The 21,293-nt window shown below is 25.7% G+C and overlaps 1 protein-coding gene across 1 annotated transcript; it reads left to right on the plus strand.

Annotated features, from left to right (window-relative positions):
* The first annotated feature begins 1,579 nt into the window (after positions 1–1,579).
* LOC100207279 (ADP-ribosylation factor-like protein 13B) lies at positions 1,580–16,209 on the plus strand. Its single transcript, XM_065793746.1, has 13 exons — positions 1,580–1,692; positions 9,261–9,331; positions 9,986–10,119; positions 10,768–10,883; positions 11,158–11,263; positions 11,486–11,543; positions 11,648–11,727; positions 11,804–11,868; positions 11,949–12,048; positions 12,945–12,998; positions 13,121–13,943; positions 14,102–14,124; positions 15,746–16,209. The coding sequence occupies exons 1-13, from the start codon at positions 1,634–1,636 to the stop codon at positions 15,809–15,811; spliced, it is 1,755 nt and encodes a 584-aa protein (XP_065649818.1). The 5' UTR covers positions 1,580–1,633; the 3' UTR covers positions 15,812–16,209.
* The last annotated feature ends 5,084 nt before the right edge of the window (positions 16,210–21,293 follow it).

The raw sequence follows: 21,293 nt of genomic DNA on the forward strand, positions 1-21,293 counted from the left end.
AGCATACATTTACAGACTGCCAATTCTAGATCCAATTTTGCCGACTTCAGTGTCTAATTTGCCATAATTAAAACTAAAGTTGTCCATAATTTTGTAGGGGGCTAGACCCCCCCCCCCCTTCTTCCTCGGAACGGCCCTGTTGTGATTGCCATTTTTAACTAACAAAGTCATCTAAAGCTTAGCAATCTTATATGTACTTTGCAGTGGTTTACTTCTGATTTTCTTTCGTGCCGCTAAAAACCTTTTGTTCTTAATTTTATGGAACGCTATTGTCTTATTTGAGCTTATTCTTTTAATGATTCCAACTCCCTTGTAGACAATACCTTAAAACGCATTGTAAATGTTATTAGACCTGATCTAGCTGCTTAAAAACTTTTATTCGCTTTGTTATCTATTAACTTCCAACTTAATTAGTGGTTGCTTGCAACCTTATTGCGAGTGAATTTGGACTTTAAAAAAAAAATACTCATTTAGATAATAGGTTTTAATATACAGAAAACTTTTAATTAGGGCGGATTTTTACAGACCCTTATCTTATAATTTCTATAACTTATTAGGATTATTTACACTTATGTACTTATGTCGCAATTGCTTTTGTAATATTTTTTTGTAAGACTATAAAACAAGAGATACAAGAATAAAATGAAAATTTTATCAATTGGATTTAGAAAGTTATATGTAATCCGTGTATAGAATATATTATCTTTTTAAGTTATTGCAACTATCAATGCTTTGTTAATCTCGTTGTCATAGCCAAAAAAATATTATGTATCACGTGGTATTGTTTATAAAAATGGTTCAATATGGTTAGATTTGCAATATGTTCTGAAGTTCTTTCTCTCTTTAACTCTATAATTTTTTCTACGAAAATTTAAATAATGAGTCAGCAAAAAAAAGTTTTAAAAAAAGTTATTAGTTTATATAACTTAATTATCAGATTATATATCTATATGTATATATATATATATATATATATATATATATATATATATATATATATATATATATATATATATATATATATATATATATATATATATATATATATATATATATATATATATATATATATATATGTGTGTGTGTGTGTGTGTGTGTGTATGTATGTATGAATTTTGTTATATAGATAATTTTGGATTAATTTTTTTTTTTTTATTTGCTGCTATAATAGACTATTATAATGTTAAAAACAACATTTATATTTATAAACGTTGTTTTTATTCTCTATATATAGAACAGGGTATTTTAAAAATAAAGTCTTGATCTAGCTCCTATTATATTAGAATATTATATTAGACTTCCATAAAAATACTATTACTAATAGTATTTTTATGGAAGTATCTATTAAGTCTAATATAACAGGAGCTAGACTTCATTTTAAAAAAATTCTGTTTTATAGAACAGTTGTTTTTAACATTATAAACTTTGTAAAAATTAATGGACTTGATTTTTAGTTTAAATTTAAAAATTAAATAAAATTTTACTTATTTTATTATTCTGTTTTCCTAATTTTAATGCACAGCAAGTTGTCCATAATTATTTGTTATAATGTAATTGAAATTTTTTGATCATTTCATTAAAGTAAAATTTTTATATGTACTGTAACATTTGAGTTAATTATGAACATACATAAATGTTTAAATTAATGGCAAACTGCTTTGCATGGATCAAAACATGGAACAGTTCACCAAGGTAATGAATTTTTATTTACTTAAGTTGTAAATGACCTTTTTTCGAGCTATATTTTACACATTAGACTACTATTAGCTTTGTAACAGTTGCATAACTATTTGAAAATTGAGTTAAACTAGTTGTTGTTATTTTTTTTTTGATGTTGTGCCTTGAGACCTTCCTGACTTACTTACTGAAGTTGTACCAATTTGAAAAGTGAATCCATAACTGATAATTTTATCTATTGATCTATATCTATATATTTATTTATTTATGCATAAGAGACTTTTAAAATCAACATAAAAACCTATACAGCTTTCAATTTAGCTTTCTTAAAATAACAGATAAAATAAATGATCCTGATCAAAAACAGTTTGTTGCAGGAATGCTTGTTGATTTGCAGAAGGCATTCAATACTGTTAACCATTGTATTTCCTTAAATACAAAAATAAACTTAAATATTTATCATTAAATATCAAGGTAGCAAATCAAAAAAAAAAATTAACTTCAGAATAAGAGGAAAAAAATAAATAATAAAAATAAGATTGAATATTTAGGCATTGTATTAAATGAACATCTCTTGCTTTTGTCAACAACAAAAAAATCAGTAATTAGGCAAGCTAAATCAAGTGAATTGAATACCTATATCTAAAATAAGGCATTTTGTTAACTATGAAGCATTAATATATATTAACTGGTGTATTTAGATTTGGCATACCTTATTCAGTTCCCATCTAAGATATATTTATATATATATATATATATATATATATATATATATATATATATATATATAAATATACATATATATATATATATATATATATATATATATATATATATATATATATATATATATATATATATATATATATATATATATATATATATATATATATATATATATATATATTTCAACATGTGACCTTGTGTAAAAGACTCTTGTCTCAACAACAAGTTTGTTTACAAGTTCTATTTTTTCAAAGATTATGTATTATCTTAAATACTTGCAACATATCACCTTCTTTCTTATTTTTAAGGTTGTTAGTCAAAAGTGTCTGGCATTTTATTTCTAAAAACCACAAATAATTCAATCACAGATCCTTAAAATACTTCACTGAATCTTTACTTAAGGATTTCACTATGCATGACTCTGCACATATTAATTTAAGGATAGTAAGTTTGACTGCGTTGAAATTTTTTGACTATATATAAATTTTAGTTCTAATGTTTTACATGTAATTTTATATATTTTTTCTGTCTAATGATATAATCTTTGTTAAATATTTTTAAAATACCTTAGAATATATTTTTTTAATTGTTACAATTGTTGCTTCAATTTTCAAAATGTTAAAATAAAATGTTTTTATTTAAAATATGAATCAAGCTAGTCTTTAGCTCAGACATTTAAGAGTTAAAAAAATAATGTTTTTCTAGTAAATTGTATTGTATATAAACACAAAAGTATTTGTAAAAAAAGTGCAGTCATATATGATTGGCAGTCATATTTAATAGGCTTGAAAGCATTAAAGTCGTGTTTATTATTAATTTTGTCCCCAAAAGCTATCAATCTTCTTCATTTCCAGTAACTTCTGGGGTACCACAAGGTTCTATCCTTGGTATTGTTTCTCATCTATATTAATCTTCTTGACAAACTTACATCTAAATTGGGTCTGTTTGCTGACAACACAACTATATACTCCTGCACAGTGGGCTGGATATTAGACAAATGGTGGACAAAATTATTTTGATCTTTTTTTTTTTACTAAAACCCTTTTATATCTCCAAAGAATCACTTTGTATTAAGATATACTTACTTTTATTATAATTTTAAGTTAAATGGTTGCTAATAATAAAAATTATTTAACAAACTTTATAAAACTTTAAAAGTGTGGGTTTATAATTTTTTAATTTGAAATCCTATAACTTCTTAAAATCGTTAAACTGAATAACAAACTCTTTTTGTGGAATAAACTTAAAAAAAAATTGATGCAACAAACTTTAAAAATAAAAATGTGCACTTCAGAAAAAATAAAAATTTATCACTAGATTTGAAACTCTATTATTGATATTATTATATGTCCACGACATTTGAATAAGTCTGTAGATTATTTATCATCTCTATATGTAATAATGTATTTTATTTTATTTGTATTCTATTGGCCGCACATTCTGGATGAATAGTATTACAACGTTTTTTTAATTATAAAGTCTACTGAGTTCTAAAGGTACTATGCAAATAATCAACAGGCACTCTTCATTTGTCACTATTTTCATTTTAACTTACCTGTTTGTAAACACTATATCCTGTAGCACCATCAAAACCAGCCTTGCATCTAAACATCAGTTTAGTTAATTCCTTAGCATTGTGATTAGCACAGTTTGTATACCACATAGTTTTTTAAGGGTGTGTTTTAAAAAGTCTTTTAGCAGTGTTTGTACTGAATAGCCGTCTATTTGAATGTTCTTGGGATAGCATTTAGCTTTTGAAGATCTTATACCATTATACAAAAAAGATACATTTGGCAGCCATTTGTTTCAGCACTATTTCTTAGAAGCTGGTATGTTGATTTTGATATATCACCATTAATAATTAATGCTAAAGCTTTATCAGGTGAATATATCTAAGCACATTTAATGGGGGTTTTATTTCAAATTTCAGAAATTTTTGTGCCAGTTTTGTACTTAAACACATTTCTTAGTTTCAATTTTGTTGCATGAAGTAATTTATGGTTGAATAAAATATTAATAACATTAAGCTTATACTTTTTGTTCTGTTATAAGCTTTTTCAAAAGAGCGACATGGTTTCCCAACTTCATTAACTGATGATGTAGCATTTAATGTACCGTAGGTGTATTGAAAATCTTGAGCTAGCCAATTTTCATTACTCTCAAACTGAGTATTATTATTGTTAGCAGCTTTTACATTATAATTTTATAAAATTTTTCACTCAGAATCCTCCAGTTTAATATTTGCAGAAACTAGAACAACTAATTTCGATGAAAAGAATGGTGTATCATTAGGAACTAGTTTATTTTGTCATATAAGTTCCTAATTGGCACTAATTTTTATATTATTACTATACAAAAAAACAAAAAAATTGTTAGGTAAACAGTTTGTATTGAATCAATACAATTTGTATTGAATCAAACAAAATAACATGTATTTTTGTTTACGAGAAGTAAAAGTTGATTTCAAGCAAATAACATAAGTTACAAGTCATTATTTTAAAATGTTAAAGAAACCCAAAAGGGGAAGTTAGGGGCAATGTATATAGTTCAAATAGGTTGTATACATATTGCATTTACTAATTCAAGTATTTAATATAAGTTCTCGTAGGTTCTCTAAATTATGTGACACTTTTTGTACAAAACGTGTCAAAAATTTTTAACATTTAATACAAAAAGTATTAAATGTTAAAAATTTACCTCATTATTTTAGATTATAAGTGTATTATAAAGGCTGATCTTTACTTACATTTTTTTCCCTTTACTGTTAAATAGTTTAAATATATAAAATAATCCCATAAGCTCAAAAAATATTAAAAGTTACTGTTTAGTATAGCTATGCATAAAAATAAAAATTTCAGGCTTTTTTTAAAAAAAAAAATTAAAAATTAATTTTTTTTTCATTATATATGAAACCGCAACTGATTTTTGTGGTTTTAAAAGATACTATTATACTCAAAACAATTTTCAAAATTTTAAATGGAGTATTACAAATATGCTTTATTATATGGTTTTGAATATAATAAATATTTATTTTGTAGGTTTTGTCTACCACCTGGCCCACTGTGTCCTGTCTTGACAAAAAGTCATCACTTTTTGATCCCTTGGAACAGGCAGCCAATCTTGAATTTGATCTCTTATCTGTAACAGCTTGGGGCCTGTAGCGGGTTGTAAATTTTAACTCCAACAAAACCCAATTATTTACTCCAAATAGTTATTACAATATTTTTTTTTTTTTTTTTTTTTTTTTTGTTATTCACCTTCTCAAGGCTGAGAAGGCCACTACAGATGAGGAGGTTATTAAATAGTGGTTATAACCCTCTCTCAACTCTATAACTCCGAAACACGAACCTTGACGAACAAGGCCGCTGCGTGGAGAAACAAGTTGAGCGCGGTACTACCAGGGACATAGTGGGGATCAAACTCGGAACGTCTCGCTTATGAAGCGAGAGTGTTGATAATCCTATGTTGATAATCCTATATTGATGAATGGCAACGGTCTCACTGAGTCCTCTACTTTATTTCTTCTCTACAAACATTTTGCTTGCAATATCCTTTTTCTTGCTCCCAATTCCATTCTCTACCTCTACAAATCTTTTATTTGTCTCTGTATGGAATACTATTGTCATATTTGGGCTAATTCTTATTTTTACATTCTATACTTTCTTTTTGAAAAAGTCTAAAATCATATTGTAAATATAGTTAAACCTGCTCTTATTGTCACTATCAATTGTCTATTATTGTCTACTACTGTCTTTACCACTATTGTCTATTATTGTTATTATTACCACCATTACACTATTATTGTCACTATCACTACCCCATTGTCATAAGATTGCATTTCGTTCTCTTTTTTACATAAATCATTGTTGCTGCTCAAATAAGCTATTATCTCTAGCTCCATCATTCAAAACTCATTCTCGCTTTACTCATTATTCAGCAAAGTTGCATCCTTCTAGTTTCTTTCCTTATACATTAATGCTTTAAAACTCTCTTTTAACATCATGTTTTCCGGACTCATACAGTTTACGTTCTTCTACAGGGTGTTGGCCAGGAATATATTTTTTACTGCATTTTTGCAATATTGGGAATATTTGTTGTTATTGTTCTACAAAATATTTATTTTGCCGAACAATAAAATAAATATTTGTTGTTCTAAATTTTTATTTATATTGTCCTATTACTTTAAAAAAAAGAAGGTCATTTAATTTTGGGAATTTTAAACCCATTGGGAATTCTGTGGTATACATGGTGCCATTGGGCTGGATAACACCCTGTTTTATGTCTTCTGTCAACTGTTTTCCTTCTTTAACAATTTTCTTTGTTTTCTGGTAATTTCCAACTTAAATAGTGGTTGCTTGCAGCTTGGTTGAAAGTGAGTTAGTTTTTAAAATAAAGTTATTTTTCTGTTGACAGTTGACATATATTATATTGACATTGGAGATATTATGGCCAGTTTTCATTCTCAAATGATTTATGTTTAAATGTTAAAGGAATTTAAAATAATGCCTTATATCTCAAGAAATAACTCCTAAGCTGTCAAATTAATGGATTTATAGAATGATGACATCATTTGATCCAGTGAAGTTTAAATTGTTTTGTAAAGTCTGTTATAAAATATTTATACTGTTTGTTAATAAAGTTTTATTTTGTTTACTATGAAAAAAAGTTCAAATTAGTTTGACAAAAGCATATAATTTAATATGCAAAAGACACTTTATTTAATAGTATGATACAAAATAGATTAATTACTTAGGTCGTTAGGAAAGTTCATAGAACTCCCCTATAAAATAAAGATAAATTTTTTTTTTTTAATTTAATTTTATTAAATGTTTGTAATAGTTTTCATAATTATCTATACAAATTAGCATCCTTTCAAGCCATTTGTCAAACGTTTTTTATACTCTTCTTTCGGCATACTTTGAAGTAGCTTTTCTATGCCGTTTTTTGACTTTCAACGTCAGTATCACCATCAAGATTTTTTTTTATCAAATCAAATAGCCAATAATTGGATAAAGCTAAGTCTGGTGAGTATGGCGGTTGGCAAATTATTGTGATTCCAGCTTGGTTAAGACAATTTGTGATGGTTTGAGTTACATGAGGTTGAGCGTTATCATTGAGAAGTTTAAAATTTTTAGAACTTTTTTTTACCTAAATCTCTCGCATCTTACAATAGTTCATGGACTTTCACCTTCACTGACTCAACTAGCATTAGCCGATTTGTGTCCAACTTGTCTCGAATAAAACCACGACCCCCTAAAACGATCCCCTGTAATAATATCGCATAGCTTCCATGGGCTGTTTCTGAAAAGGACTAAATTTTCTTTACCTCAACTCTATTCTTGCAATTTTGATAGGTTAACTTGTGGGGTATCCATCGTAATGCTAGGAAGTAACTGAGCCCCGGCTAAAATGAGACTTTTTGCAAACCCAGTCCCAGTAAAGTTATAAGATTTAGCAGGGGTTGATAGTAAGGACTAGAAAAAAATTTATAATACTTTGTATATTATAATTTTATACTTATATTTACTATTTATTAAATACTGACATATATTTATAAATTTTTAAACTCTAATTTACTTCCAACAAGATTGCAAGCAACCACTATTAAGTTATGATTTACTTTTAAAATAGACAATTGATAAAAAAGCTTGGAAATAGTAAAATGAAGACTTAAAAAGTTGTAGGTTGTATAAAAAAAAAAAAAAAATATGAAGATGGGTAAGAGTTATATAGTTTTTTCAATGTTCAAAGAAAAAATGGATTAATAAAAGTTTTTTTAGCATGAAGGGACAGATACAATGATGCAACTTGTTGAATAACAAGCCAAACAAGAATAAGTTTTGGTTTATCGTAATAGAGATGATAGCTCGTTTAAGCATTGACTATGATTAGAAAAACAGCATAAGAGAGGAAGGCTAAAGCCTGATGATGATGATGATGATGATGATGATGATGATGATGATGATGATGATGATGATGATGATGATGATGATGATGATGATGATGATGATGATGATGATGATGATGATGATGATGATGATGATGATGATGATGATGATGATGATGATGATGATGATGATGATGATGATGATGATGATGATGATGATGATGATGACGATGATGATGGTGATGAATATGATGGTAATGATGATGATGATAATGGTAATGATGATTATGCTGAATATGTTGATTGTAATGGTCTTTACATGTGCATATATATACAAAATAAAACATGAATTTTGAATAAAAAAATATACTTTAGGATGTATAAATGCTTATGCAGCCCTGGTCACAAACCCAGCCCCGTCCCCGACCCTGGCTATATTTTATCAAACTTGGCCCTGGTCAAATATTAAGTTAAAGTTTACTACGTAATGTTAGCTTTCTTTTTATAAGAACATTGTTGATTTTGTTGATTGTAAAATGATTAATTGATGTCAAGGCTTTGATTACATCATGTGTTGCAGAAGGATTTTCCTCAATAACGGCTTGCACACATTCAATATTCTCAGTTGTATACATGGTTTGAGGGTGCCCTGAGCAAGGATTATCTTTGAGACTCTCTCTACCACCTTTATATAAAGTAGCCCACTTGGTAGCTTAACTATATTTTGGTGCTTAATCACCGTGAACCAATTCATTGGTTATGGCTTGTTCTGAAACAGGTTTTAATATATACTCAATATTCAAATTTTTCCATTTTTAAGTTTTTCTTTTAAGCGTGTTTAATAAATAAATATTTAATTATTTCCTGTCTTATTGTAACTTTACTAACTATTCTAATGACCTAAGTATATAATAATAATTGCTAACTTACCAAATACAGTATATTTACAAAAAATTTTTTGTTTATGCAGAGATGTTAAGCTAATGATGATTGGCCTAGATGATGCAGGAAAAACAACAATGCTTGCAAGTCTACAAGGAGGTTATTTTTTATTATTTTCATTCAAATATTACTAAATTGCTAATATTTTTTACAAAAAAAAAAAAATGTTTTTTTACTCAAGACTGAAACTATAAATTATTTTTTAAATATTTTAAAGTTTTGGCGTTTTTATTTATTTAAAAAATCAAAATATCCTACATCAGTTCTCACAAAATACCATTTGTGTGTTGACCATGGCAGATATGCATGGTATTTGGTTTATTACTTTTGTTCGTGTTATTTTTGTTTGTGTTATAGGAAAGCAAAAATATCTATTTTGATTTTGTCAAAATAAATCAGTCAGAACCAGAGTGATTTAGTTTGATACCAAAAAACCAGATTTTTTTGGTTTAAAACCAAGAACCGGAGTGGTTTGGTTTAAAACCAAGAGCCAAAGTGATTTGGCTCTTGGTTTCAAACCAAATCACTCTGGTTCTTGGTTTTAAACCAAATCACTTTGGTTCTTAGTTTTAAACCAAACTACCTTGGTTCTTGTTTTTAAACCAAACCACTCTCACTTCCAAAACCAAGAGCCATATTCTAAATTTCAAGTTTCAAATGCTTTTAAATGGGATAATTTAGTATAATTTTTTTTAGTTTTTTTGAATTTACTTTAAGTTTTGATTTTGTTAAATTGAGTTTTAAAATAAATAGAACCACCCGATGGAATAACTCCTACAGTTGGATTTGCTAATGCTAATTTAAACATTAGCAGGTGGAATATAACTTTGTTTGATCTTGGAGGTGGATATGGTGTGCGATCAGTTTGGGAAAAATACTATGCAGAGGTATGTTTTTTTTTGTTTTTTTTTTAATTTTTGTATTTGTTTTGAATTTATTAGTGAATTATTTTTTGATGTTTTTTTTTGTTGTTGTTGTTGTTGTCAGAAAAATTTCTTTAAAGATATATCAAACTTGAAAAAATATGAATCTTTTTACATTACATGTTATTTAATCGTAGCACTTATTGATTAAGAGATTTTACATCATAGCTTGCAATTTTCAATAAGTCATGACATTTTCACAATAACACAAACTATTGTTATATGTAATGTAAAAATTAGTATAAGGGGTGTTACTACAGCAACAGAATCTTATTTTAAAAAGATTTTTAGGTAAAGTCCACAGTATCTCCTAGCTGCACTCAGATTTTATAGTGAAGTGGTTTTATCAATGTTTGTGTTTTTAAAATTCTAGAGAAAGGCGAGGTTGGGTGTTTAAGAGGGTGTTTTGGAGAAAAGTTAAGAAACAGTTGAGGGTTGTTAGTTAAAAAGTCAGTTGGTAGAGATTTGAAAAAAGGATGACAAATTGAAAAATTTAGAGAAGGTTATAGATGGTTGATTGAGAGCGTGAGCAATTAAGAGGTTAGAGTGTGATGAGAAAAAGAAATTAATAAATTTTTGTTCATAAATTAGTGAAATAAAATAATCTTTTAGATTTATGGTATAATATTTGTTGTTGATTCTGTAAATGAAAGTCGCATCGATGAGTCAAGTGATGTGCTAGAGAAAATTTGTAATGATTCAAAAGTGGATGGGAAACCTATTTTAATGTGAGTTGTTAATAATTTTTGTGCAAAAATAAATAATTTATCAGTTTTTATCAACAAAAATAGTATTAATATAAAGCTTAAAAATTAATTGTCGTATTGTATGGTTTTTTTTTTTTTTTTAACTATAAAACTTAATAAATCTTTTAAAATTTTTATTACATTGTAAAATATTTTCATAAAATTTGCAATGAAAATATTCATTTATAAAACATGTATATTGGTTTTATTTGTTTTATTTGCAATTAAATTCAAAATTTTAATTGTTGTTTTTTAGATTAGGAAATAAGCAAGACAAAGAAGGTGCATTAGGGAAAGAGAAGATTATTCAAAGACTTCATTTAAATGAACTTTCTAAAGCACATGACTTTAAGTTTAATGTAGTAAGGAAGTTTAAAAATTTAATTCTAATCTATATTTTTTAATTTTTTTTTAATGATAAAATATTTTTGTTATATTTTTTTTAATTTGAGGTATATGTTATTTGTTTAATATTATACATTATACCATTATTTGTATTAGTAATTTTATAAATAATTATACACATATTTCTATGCTGTATTTTGCATTATTATATTTAAATTTATTACTATTTTTTACATTAGTTTTTATGTTCTGCTACTAAAGGTTATGGTAAAAATACAGATCAAAGTATAAATTTAGGTAATATGTCTAAGTTTGGGTAGTTTTTTAAGGATTTTGCGCATAATTCTTAAAAAATTTAAGATACTGTAAATAAATTTTTCAAATTTGTTTGGTTCTCTTAGGACTTAATTGGTTGCTAGAATGTATAAAAAATGACCACCAAAAAATTCATCAAAAAGTAGAAAAAGAATCTGCTATACAGGTGTAAAAATATTAGTAATATAATATTGAGTTGTTCTTTAAAAACATATTTAAAAAATAAAAGTCTATTTTGTTAGAGAGAAATAGAAGCAAAAGAGAAAACGGAACGAATGGAAAGAATTAAAAAACTAAGAGAGGAAAGGTAATGTTATATAGTCAATGTTAATGTTGTCATTAACATTGCATATTTTTTTAATTAACTTTGTTTATTATATGAGACAGGGAAAAAGCTGCATTAGAAGCAGGTATTGATATTGATGCAGAAGATTCTGAAGATGATGTAGTTTCTGGAAATCCATTCAGAAATATTAAGGAACAAATAGTAAGAAATAAATTGAAGTCATTTTTTTCTATTATAAATCTATATTATTACATTATAATAAATACTGCATTATAATATATATTTATATTTTTTACTTGTTTGTAAAGCCAAACATGATTATACATTAATTATTTAGTTAAGTTTTTGGTTTTGGTCACATGTGTAAGTAAGTTGAAAAAAAAAATTTGCTAATGTAAACTTTTACCTTTTTGTTTAGAAATTCAAATAAATAAAATACAGAGATAAAAATCTATTGAATAAATAAAATACAGAGATAAAAATCTATTAAATAAATAAAATACAGAGATAAAAGGCTATTAAATAAATAAAATACAGAGATAAAAACCTATTGAATAAATAAAATACAGAGATAAAAATCTATTAAATAAATAAAATACAGAGATAAAAATCTATTGAATAAATAAAATACAGAGATAAAAATTTATTAAATAAATAAAATACAGAGATAAAAGGCTATTAAATAAATAAAATACAGAGATAAAAACCTATTGAATAAATAAAATACAGAGATAAAAATCTATTAAATAAATACTAATTAACTAAAAAATTATATATAAGTTTTCAATAAAAAGTTGTGCTGACATAAGCATTTAAAAAATTCTACTGTTTATTACAACCAAATAAATACTTGTTAGAACCAAAGTAACATAGTAAACCAAAAAAAAAACAATGTATTTTATATTTATATTAAATTTGAATTTTGGTAACCTGATTTTTTAAAACTTTTTTATTGTTATTTGTTAATGTTTGTTATTCAGATACCTAATGTAATATTAAAAATGTTGTTATAGTAAATAATTAAACAGATTTAGGATTTTTTTTTATTTTATCAAAATGTAAAAAAATTTAATTTGACATAAATTTTAACTTTTTAGAAAGTCACTGAAAAAAGAGAAAAGAAATCAAAAGAAAGAGATCGTAAAATAAAGGTTTTTTTTAATATTTTGTACAAGAAGAAAATGTGTTTTTACTACATTTTTATCATATTTTATTTTATTGTATTTTTATTCTATTATATTTATTATTGCAGCTTTAAAATTTCTAAATTTAGGATTTTCAGGCGAAGATAATCGAAAAAAAAAACTCTTGTGTTGATGAAGATTCTTCAATTAATTTAAAAAGCAAAACAAACAAAAATATTGTTGAAGAAAGTGAGAAACATGAAGAAATTTTGAAAAATACATTAGATGATAATCCCGTGCATAATAAAAAAAGAAATTTAAAGAAAAAGAAGGTCAAAAAGAAAATTGTTACTCCTCCTTCACCTCCATGTGAAGTGAGCAATGATAATAAAAATGAAAAAAGTTGCAAGAAAGTAACAAATAAAAAAAATATTCCTAAAGAAAACTTTATAAATAAAAATGATATTTCAAATACAAACTATACGAACTTTCAAAGTAGTCAAATTATAAATAGTTCTGATGACTTGAAACATTCTGGAAAAACTAAAAAGTTTTCTAAAAAAGTTTACTACAATGAAAATGATAGTTGCAGTAGTACTGATCGTATAAATGGACCTAATATAAATGAAGTTCCAATTTTACAATCTAATAAAAGTTATAATAAACTAAATTTAGACTCTATTATTGCCAAAGAGAAACCTGTGGTTGATGCAATTAATGGTTCTCGTGTGCATCTTTTTCTTGCTCGATCTTCCAATGAGTCTTTAGGAAACTCATCTCGTGTTGAATGCAAGAAAAAAACAAAAAAAATTGAAATAGACGCTAATAGGCAGTTAAAAAAAAAGAAAAAAAAAAACAGAACTGCCCCAATCGCTTGCAGTAGTCCAAATGAAGTTCAAGATTGTCCAGATTTATTTGAATCAAAACAAAATGGTCATGCATTTAAGTTAGAACCAATCAAGCAGAAAGGAAGTAAGTTATTTTAACTTTATTTTTTAGACCAGCATGGTTATTAACCATACTGTATTGACCATTGGTTAATGCAAAACCAAAAAAGTTTTATCTGTTTTTAAATGTTTTCAAAAATTTTTAGTTAATTAGAAAAATCATTTCAAATATTCTTTTTTTAGGAATACCAAGTTTCCAGAATGATGTAAGTTTTATTGATATCATGATCAGGATGATGATGATGATGATGATGGTAATAATTATGATGATGAAGATAATGATGATGATGATGATGATGATGATGATGATGATGATGATGATGATGATGATGATGATGATGATGATGATGATGATGATGATGATGGCGATGTTGATAATGATGATAATTTTATATATTTTTTGGTATGTCTACCCTAGTAGCTAACAATAATATGTCTTCCAACTCATTATGCTTTTAATTGTGAAGTAATTTGTTTGGATTTCCCAAAAAAAAAATGCCGAAACGTTTGAAACCAATATGTATACTATTTCAGGCAACTGATGTTTTATTTATTAAATGCTAGTTTACTTTCAACTCAAAAATTATATTTTTATTGCTATGATGAAACTGTTGGAAACAGATGGTCTGATGATGTATGTTCTATGCTGCATGATTTTAAATTATCAGTTTTCTTAAATGTAAAGGATATTAAATTGATTTGCAACTTATGTGCTAGGCAAAATATAGGATGAAATATTTTATAATTTATTATCTAGTTCATAAAACTGTAAAACTTTATAGCATTACTGTTTTACTACCAATTAGAACTCTGTAACATTCTGTATAGGCATGACACCTTTATAGAATGTGACAGAAACATGGCCATCGCAAATCAAAAGTTTCTGGCAAAAACACTTGATGAGATTACAAAAAACCATAACTTTTCAATATTATATATAAACATGATACAAGAAAAGTTTCTGAAATTTTCAGAGTTTCAAAGCCAAACTTCCTGGTTGTTTGTTCATTTAAGACATGTTCATTTAGAGAAATTAAAAAATTAAAGGCTAGTTAAAATTTAACTATATGGAAAATTAAATTTTCCATATAATTAAATTTTATATTTTATATTTTTTGTTAAAAATTTTAAGACTCATTGAAGCTAAACATTTTCTAACTGGACAAAATAAGAGTTATTTTTGAAAAATTTATTATATTTTTCTTTTAAATTAAAAAAACACATTTTTATTAACGGTGTGTTCACAATTGGTTTTAGTATGGTTTATACAAACTTGATATAAAGTGATCGAACAAAGACATGGAATCATCTATGGTAAATAGATGAGGTTGGGGAAGAGATAAGGTTGCAATGCTATTTTGAATAAAGTTTAAAAAAAGTATTTCATATAATTTTTTATTTTAATTTTTTTATGAAAAGAGGGGGAGGGGGTAGCTTTATTATCTCATCACATACTTAGTACGTTGTGGTTGTAAAATAAGTGCTCTAAAAGGTTACAAGCTAACGTGGTTTATGAGTTGATAAGTTTACAACGGAAAAACCACAGATGTCCAAAATGAGTTTCCTGTTAGACTTCATTTAATCGATTTTTTGACGTCGGATCTCATTGCATTGCTTAATTTGTATTTTTAACGGTATATATATATATATATATATATATATATATATATATATATATATATATATATATATATATATATATATATATATATATATATATATATATATATATATATATAGATATATATATATATATATATATATAATAAAAAAGAAGAAAATTTTTGAGTATTTTTAATTTTTTCTTGCTTTTATATACGGCTTCAGAGTGCAAGTATTCCTTCTTGGGCACGTCCTCGTCCCAATTGTGAAGAACAAGAGGCTATCACATGAAATTTTAACAGGAAGTTTATTTCTCTGGTTCGGAAAAAATGTTTCAAACTAAATGTAATCTAGATTTGTTAGATTTAATATTAACATGATATTCTGGCATAGAACTATAAGATTTTTAAAGTGAAATTATTGCCAGATTTCAAGAATTTGAATACAGCAACGGTTTTAAATGTGTATTTGCTGTACACTTAAAAATATGTATTATATTTTACAGTACACTCAATAATATGTAATATATTTTATATAAATAAATAAATAACATATTCTATAAATAGCTGTAATTTTGTGTTGTTCTCTGTGAAAAGTAATCTTTTGTTATCGTAAATAAAAATGACAGAAGATATATTTATTTTTAAAGAATTTTGAGAAACATGTGAATACTAATTTAAATTATGGCACGCAAAGTTTTTTTTGGTGAAATGGTGGACGCTTTTTTCTAACGGATAAAGATTACAAAGATAAGAGGAAAAAAGAACAAAGGAAAAGAAAAAATGTATAAATTAAACGAAAAATAAAATCAACTAAAAAGAAGAATAAATAAATGTTATAAAAGAAGGAAAGAAAAAGAAATATCTGAAAGAAAATAAGTAAAGAAGTATTGAAAATATAAGTTAAAAAAGTTAATGAGTGAAATAAATAAAAAGAATGGAAAAGAAAGAACAAAAAAGTATTTATACATCGAAAAAAGAACAACAAATCAAGATTTTATTATTTTTTCATATATTTCTTTAGTTTTATTTCATATACTTTTTAGGATTTTTTATTTACGATTTATTTATTAGTTATGCTGTTATGCAGTCTTATAGAAATGATTTTTCTTTAGTTTTTTCGCGTATAAAGTTTTACTTATTATTTTTTGTTAGTCATTTATTGTTTTATTTTTTAGTTTAGTTTAGTTTTATTTTTTAGTAGTTTATTTTTATTTTTTGTTTTATTAATTATTTTTAAATAGTGATATATAAATTTTTTATACAGTTATATATTATTTGTTTTTATTTTCATTTTAGCCATTTATTATATATGTTTTAATATACGTGTATTATCATTATTTTGTTTCTCTTTATTTTTATTGTTTTTCATTTTATTTTGTCGTTTTTTTGTTGTTTTCTTTTCAATTTTTTTTTTTTTTGCCAAAAGTATATAAGGTAATCTTTTGTTTTGTTTGTAATGTTTGTTGTAACTTTTATTTTGATTTTCTCAGTGTTATTCTGTTTATATTTTATTTATTTATTTATTTAGTCATATTATTTGCAATATATTTTGGTTATTATATTATAAGAACATTTACTAAATCTTTATAATTTTTTTAGCAATTGTCGTTTTTATGTCATCGTTAGTTGTTACGTTTTGTCAGTTTATTACTGTTTGTAACTGTAACTTTGTATGTATAAACGATTGATGTATGGAAAGTTATACCGATTTATTTAAATTATTATAATTACTATATTATTATTATTACTATTGTTAAAATAACATATTATTATTATTATTTATTATTATTATTACTATTATTATTATTGTTATTATTATTATTATTATTATTATTATTATTATTTATTATTATAACTATTATTATTATAAATATTATTTTTATTATTATTACCATTACTATTTTAATCATTGTCATTAGGTGTTTACTTTATATTAGTAGTTTATACTATTTGTAAATAACCTTGAAATGTAATACCAAATATTTCAGAAATATATTGATTGATTGATCTAATACCGCAATTAATTTTTTTAATAACGAAAAAATAATAATTTTAAAAACAAAAATTAAACTAAAAAAAAACAACAGATTTTTTGAGCAATTGACAGTATTTACACTACCCAACAGTGATTTTGTTTCGGAACCAAAATTAGTTATTTCTTATGTATTTCCATCTGCTGAATTTGAAAATGATATTGAAAATGACATATTAGCTCAAGTTTAAGAAATAAAAGCAAAGATTTTTTCTCAAGGCAAGGGTTGAATTAAGTGATCGCGAAATGAAAAATCCGGAAAAATATCTGGTCTTCAAAACTTTAGTTTATGCAAAACCGTGTACTTTGTTTTCAAGGGGCAAATCAACTTAAACTTGTTAGCGAAAAAGTTATAAAATATTAAATAATAAACTTACGACTACAAAAGAAATAACACTCTAGTAACTAACTGCATTATAAAAGTAATAACATGATAATAGTGTAATTACTTTTATAACGCATTTATAACTTTTATAATTTATTCTTAGTTCAAACAACATAAGTAATCCCAAATTTTAATTGAAGTAGAAAAGCATCTAGAAAAATAGAGTGGATATTCAAATAAAATTTAAAACGTATTAAAGAACTTAAAAAACTTTATAAAAACGTACTTCAATAAAAAGTTTAGCATCACGAAAAGCGTTACTAATGGTCCGTAAAAACGTGCGTTAATTTTGAAATAAACCAAAAAAAAACTTTTTATTAGTTGATTTTTAAATAAGCGCGGATTTTTACGGACTGTAAGTCTCGTTTTCATAATGCTAAACTTTTTATAAAGTATGTTTTTGTAAAGTTGTTTAGGTGTATTTGTAAAAGTTCATGAAGTTTTTAATAATATTTGATTATCCACTTTATTTTTTTAGATGTTTTTTTACTTTGATTAAAGTTTGGAAATACTAATGTTGTTTTAACAATGAATGAACTTTAAGGTGGTTTACCAGGAAATAAAGTTTATATTTTTCAAATTTTTCAAATTTTCAGTTTAGATTGTTTTAAGATAATTAATTATCCCTGAATTCATTTCTAAAATCTGTTTTTCAGAAAAATAAACACAAAAGGTTTATTTTAAGATTTAAACGAGGTGGTTTTCCATAGCAACGGCCCCTATCAACACACTTTTCTTTCTTGTTTTGGACTAATTTTTGTATACTTGACATACTTTTCAAAAAATTGAATTTTAGTATGATGGTTAAGTCTGTTCTATACCGTAGATTAAAAAAAAAAAAAAAACTAAATTTATTTTCAGTGTTATATAAGAGATGAATAAATGACAAAACTTTATATTTATGTTTACCTTTACTAATGAAGTTGTTTATGGATTTTAGTTCTTTTATTATTTAAATATAGCTAATATAAAAAGTAATGGGAAATAAAAAAAATCATTTAAGAAAAGTGAAGAGGACATTCGCTGAGAACAAGTTCCAAAAAGCAAGTAAAACCGAAATAGTAGCAACAACTTTTCTAAAAAAATCATGTAGTGCTAAAAAGCTTAGCAAATTTAGATTGAATGAAAAACAGTGTTCAGATGATTTTAGTTTAATTATGTATTTTCCTATTCTCAAAGAAATATTAATGCAAGTTGGTAGCTGCCCAGATTGTCAAAATGGAGTAACCATACAAAATGATGATTCAAAGAGAATGGGATTTTCACAAAGTTTGAAAATCAAATGCACATCATGTTCATATGAATGGTACACTTTTACAAGTAATACTGCGGCAAAAGCACACAAAGTAAAGGCAGGAGTGCATTTGATATTAACTTAAGAATGATTATTGCTTTTCATGAGATTAGTCAAAGGCATGAACCTATGAGTCATTTCGCTTATATTACAAATATGAGTTGCATGAATATAAATGCTTTTCAACATAATCATAAACTGATTCAAGCTGCTTATGATTCTGCTGCTAAAGATTGTATGAAGTTTGCTGCAAATGAACTTAAAGCAAATGCTGTTGAAAAATCCACTACCGGTGTTCCATTAATCCAGGTTTCTCTTGATGGTACTTGGCAGAAACGAGGACATTCTTCTCTTAATGGTGTAGTTACTGCTATAAGTAGCGGTCGATGTGTTGATGCAGATGTATTAAGCAAGTATTGCTTAGGGTGTCAAATTTGGTTCAACAGAAAACAACATTCTAAATATGAAAACTGGAAAACAAATCACAATTATTCTTTAAACCACACAAACTTGTCAGGGGCAATGGAAAGGATTGGTGCACTTAATATCTTTCAATGCTCATTGGAATTGTATGGACTCATATATAAGTACTATCTTGGAGATGGGGACTCCTCTTCTTTTAATTATGTAGTAGCAAGTGATCATGGAGGATTAAAGTTAACTGGAATAAATAATCTGACAGAAAGGGCAGTGAATATCATCCAGAACTATTTTGGACTGGCTATTCGCCAAACTGCTAAAAATTGCAAATTAAATGATACACAAAAGATATACCAAATGAAAAAGAACATTAGAGCAGTACTTTTTCACTGTACCAATTTCAACAGTCAATCACAACGCCATGTTTTATGTCCTGTAGGACCTGAAAGTTGGTGTAAGTGGAAAAAATCAGAAGATGACCAGGGAAATAAAAATTATAAACCAAAAAGTTAATCTACCTATATGGGTTTATGATATTATATTAAGTGATTTCAATGATTTAAGTGATGACCAATTATTGAAAAAGTGTGTTCATGGAGAAACACAAAATTGCAATGAAGGGATCAATGTAATTTGGTCTAGGTTTCCCAAAAATGTGTTTGTGAAGAAAGCTACCCTTGAAATTGGAGAGAATTCAGCTATATTGAGTTTTAATGAAGGAACATTTGGTCTTTCAATTAAGGGGATTATCTAAAGGCTGGTTTGATAAAGAACAAGAACTTGAATCTAAAAAATCGTATGCTTCTGGAAGTTTTTAGACTGTTTTTTATCTTTATATTTTTAGAATGCTGTTTTCTCAATATGTCATTTTTTGCTATTTACCTTTACGTGGAACAAGATATTTCCAGATCGGTTTAAGATATGGAGCTGAAATTTTCAGCATTTGCAGTTATAACTTAGATCTGGAGACTGAACTAAAATCAAGACATAAGGTGCTCTATTTACAGTGTTATTACTCATTGTTCATGATTTTTTCATGTAGACCCCCTGAAAAGTGGTATAAGTTATAGCAAATTTTAATAATTGGCCTTTCTACTTATGCAATGAACTTCATTTTAGTTAGGAACTATATAATATAAGCAAGATTATTTGTGCAAAATTTCGAAAGAAAAAGATAATTTATCTTTGAGTTTTCTTGTTTCATCCATGTGTACAGTTTAATGCCTTTTTCGGCTAAAATTTGATGTTTTTTATAAAAAATTTCAGAAATTCAAATTTTTTTTCATAACTAGTAACTAAATTTCGCTATTGGAACTATTTTATTTAATATTCTGAAAAAAAAAATTCTATTTGACAAAAAAAATTTATTTCCTGGTAAACCACCTTAAGGTGGTAACCCTAGAAATAAAAGTTGATTTTTGATGAAATTTTCAAAAAAAATATTTCTATTGTATTTAATTAAGAATTTTAATACCTTTACAAAAATGTATAACATGAATAGGTTTTTTTAATATGATTGTCAATATATTGATATAATTGTGAATTGGTTCCTGTTACTTTTCCCTAGCAACGCGCTAGCAACATGTAAATGCCCTAAAAAATGCAGCAGAATACTATTTTTGAAACATTTTTATGGCTAT

This window comes from Hydra vulgaris, chromosome 03 (assembly GCF_038396675.1).
Source record: "Hydra vulgaris chromosome 03, alternate assembly HydraT2T_AEP".
NCBI lineage: Eukaryota > Metazoa > Cnidaria > Hydrozoa > Anthoathecata > Hydridae > Hydra > Hydra vulgaris.

Coding starts and splice junctions, on each gene's coding strand:
- LOC100207279 (XM_065793746.1), top strand. CDS start 1,634: ATGTTTAAATTAATGGCAAACTGCTTTGCATGGATCAAAACATGGAAC. Junction 10,884..11,157: donor GATGGGAAACCTATTTTAAT/GTGAGTTGTTAA, acceptor GTTGTTTTTTAG/ATTAGGAAATAAGCAAGACA. Junction 13,944..14,101: donor ACCAATCAAGCAGAAAGGAA/GTAAGTTATTTT, acceptor TTCTTTTTTTAG/GAATACCAAGTTTCCAGAAT.